General features: G+C 47.3%; 1 protein-coding gene across 1 annotated transcript; it reads left to right on the forward strand.

Annotated features, from left to right (window-relative positions):
* Positions 1 to 627: 627 nt before the first annotated feature.
* On the forward strand, positions 628 to 1,371 carry LOC136471912 (agamous-like MADS-box protein AGL29). The gene has a single exon (XM_066469657.1). It carries the CDS (start codon positions 628 to 630, stop codon positions 1,369 to 1,371), a length of 744 nt encoding a protein of 247 aa, XP_066325754.1.
* Positions 1,372 to 3,461: the final 2,090 nt, after the last annotated feature.

Below are 3,461 nucleotides of genomic sequence, written 5' to 3' on the forward strand. Positions count from 1 at the left end.
TAATTTTTTGTGCACTTTAAATGACCTTGATCCTCCCTTATTACCACAAGAATCAGTTAAACAAATTAGCAACGCTAACATTTGGCTAAGTTTCTTATTCACATGTATACATTAAATGCTTTCTTTAACCAATTATATGTGAATGTAACACAAATAGTATGAAATGTGCAAAGGGATAATCCAGCCTTCTTGTTCTGTATTAGTTCATGTCTTAGCTTTCAGCAATTATCTTATGGATGGTTTATAATAGGTAGATCTTTGTGTCACATTCCAGCTATTGTACATCTGACAGGACTCTTGGTGTATTCATTCCATTCTTTGCACCACAATTAACATGGTTTCTCTGTTTACTTCCAAAAGTGTCGACTGTAAAATGTAGGATGACCTTGAAAATCTATGCATTAATTTTTTTCCATCCAAGAAATGCCTTCCAGATAAATTAGCATGGTGCCCAGCTAAAATGACCAAAAAAACACCATGCATCCACACCAATCAAAACATTTCTTCCTACTACAACTCTATATAAACCCCTTTGTACCATATTGCCTAACCATATAATCTCCAACTGCATCTGTTCTAGCTAGAACATATTGATAGCCAAGAAACAACTTGCCAAATAGCTTGGAGATGGTGAAGGGTAAGTCGACCAAGGGTAGGCAAAGGATTGAGATGAAGAGCATCGAAGGTGAGGAGGCACGTCAGGTATGCTTCTCCAAGCGCCGCCCAAGCTTATTCAAGAAGGCCAGTGAGCTTTCCACCCTATGCGGTGCAGAGGTTGCTGTTGTCACCTTCTCCCCTGGTGGCAAGTGCTTCTCCTTTGGCCATCCCTCTACTTCGTCTGTTGCTGACCGCTTCCTTGCGGTGCACACTTTGGGTGGCCACACCATGGGAAGTGGGAGCCATGGTAGTCAAGGATCGACAGGTAGAAGCCATGAGATGAATCAGCAGGTTATGGAGCTGCAACAATTAATGGAGACCGAGAAGAAGAGGAAGGAGCGGGCAGTAGAGGCTTTGGAGAGGGAGAGTGGGGGACCTGTAATGCAATTGCTGAATGCCAATGTTGGTGCATTAGGGATACATGAGTTGGAGGAGTTGAGAAAGGAGCTTTGTATGGTACAAGACATGGTCAAGGAGAGGTCCCGCAAGGTGCTGCAAGATGCCATGCAAACAAGAAGGCTGCCACCACAATCTCATATGCATATGGTGGCAATGCCCTCGCAAGTTTTGTTTGGTGGCCAGAGGGCTGGAACCATGTATACCACATTTCCCAGTTTGAGCAATGGACTGCGTGAAGGGCTTCTCGTCAACTCTCTGCTTCATGGTTCCCTTGGAGGCCTTGGCAATTACTTGAATGGTCAATTTGGAGGCTGATCTCCATGTGTCGTGGAAGAAATATTATCAATCATTTCCCCCTCTTACATTTCATAAAATAAAGAAGTGGCAAGATACAGATAATCCTGCTATCTAGTGAAGTATTTCTTGTTTTTGACGTTTCTTTGAAAAATTGTTGTGTTTACATCCGGATACTATGATGTAAGATGGTTTCACATCCATATGTAGTTTCTTTTTGAGAAATCATATAAGGATTCTCTTTTGAATTAATCATGTCCAAATAATTGTTGTGTGAACTAGCCACATGTCAGAGGGGCCACCACTGATCATGTCAAAAAAAAAAAGAAGGAAAGACACGTGAAAGTATTAGGGAACTCGTGATGTCAACCTAGTACTGTTATAAGTTTGCACTTGCTGCTCATATTACCAACGATTTAATGGGCGCAAGCACACGACCATGCTCCTTGAGAACTCGGTGTGTACTTCCTCTGTTTCAGAAAGGTTGTTGTTGTTTTTGTTCTAGTTAATTTATCAAAGACAAACATTTTTATTTTTTATCATCATTTTCTAGAAATTTGTATAGTTTAAAATTATAAATTTTATGGTTTTAGATTCATTAGGAGGAATATTTTGGCAATATATAATTGGTAATGACTTTAATACGCATGGCCGTATTAAAATCCAGCCGTGCGCACACTCACTCACACACGCTCATCTCCCTCCCGATGCCCGTGCTCATGCATGTCCCTCCCTCACGTGCCCGCCCTCTCTCTCTCTCTCTCTCTCTCTCTCTCTCTCTCTCTCTCTCTCTCTCTGGCGCTTGGCGAGCTCCTCCTCGCGTCCCACCGTGCCCCACCACGCCATGGGCAGCGGCCATGGTGGATCTAGCGATGTTGGCTTCCTCCTCCTCCTAGATCTGCTTCTTAGGGTTTCAGCGAGCTCTCCTCTCATCTTCCCTAACTCCTCCAGGCTTAGAAAGGGAAGGTTTGGGGTGAGGAAAACAAGCTAGGTGGTGGGGATAGCTGGAGGATGGTTATGGGCCTGGCAGCGGTGGAAACAGCCGGGCTAGGTTAGGGCGAGAGCATCATGGCGGCGAAGCTAGGGGAGAAGGAGGTCATGGCGTTGGCGGGAGAGGGGGAGAAGGATGTTCTCGTGAGCATGGGTCTTGGAGCTCCGACCAAGCCCTAGCGCAGCACGGTGGGGCGGTGGCAAGGACGAGGTACCAGCGCGACCACCGGTGAGGAGGAAGAAGGGGGAGGGGGTGAGGTTGAAGACGTCTGTGCATGTGTCCTAACGCACGCATGGCCATTTTTTAGCTGCGTCCTATATAATTCGCATGTTATTAAAATATGAATTAGAAGAATCGCCACTTAAAGATAGAAATGTATGTCTTAAGATTATTGTTATTCTTGACCGTGGACACTAAATGGTTGTGTCAAGGTTATGATACCTCAGGTATCTTAAGGCACCGATTAGTCAACCACTTGGGCGGCCCACGGTACATGAGCTGATATAAGCCCGAATGACCGAGGCCCAACTAAGCTATGTGGACCTAGGCCAAGCACTAAGGCAGGGGTTGACCATGACCTCTTCACTCTGCCTTCACCGCGAGCCGCGTAGCGCCGCACGACCTCTGCTCCGCCCTGACCCCTGGGAGGGATGGGGAGAGATCGGGCTCCGCTAGGAGCATCCACTCTGACAAGAGCAAGCACGACGCACTGACCCCACAAGGACCGAGGAGACAACAGTCCCCTCAGCCTTGTCAGACACCACCCCTGTGCCATGCAGTGAAGACAAGACAACACCACCAAGCAGTGGCAGCCAGTATAGTTACCCACCATCCAAATATGGCTCGATGAGACGGGTGTATGACCCCACCCACTATGGGATGGTGTTCATGACAGCGGCCTTGACTTTGAGGCCATCCAAGCCAACAAAGGCCACGACCCTGGAGCTCGGGATCGTGGCCACCAGCTCCGTAAGCAGCAAGACGACCAATGACCTAGGGCGGCTACCAACTCGTGTACAACGCCCTCAGGAGATCAGGAGGTGATGATGAAGGCCACGGCGAGACTACGTTGCTCGGGACGGTTGGTGGATCACCACCGTGCCTACAGTGCTGCCACAAC

Source organism: Miscanthus floridulus, chromosome 8 (assembly GCF_019320115.1).
Source record: "Miscanthus floridulus cultivar M001 chromosome 8, ASM1932011v1, whole genome shotgun sequence".
In the NCBI taxonomy this organism is placed as follows: domain Eukaryota; kingdom Viridiplantae; phylum Streptophyta; class Magnoliopsida; order Poales; family Poaceae; genus Miscanthus; species Miscanthus floridulus.

Excerpts from the sequence above, each read along its gene's own strand:
- LOC136471912 (XM_066469657.1), top strand. The coding sequence starts at position 628 with ATGGTGAAGGGTAAGTCGACCAAGGGTAGGCAAAGGATTGAGATGAAG.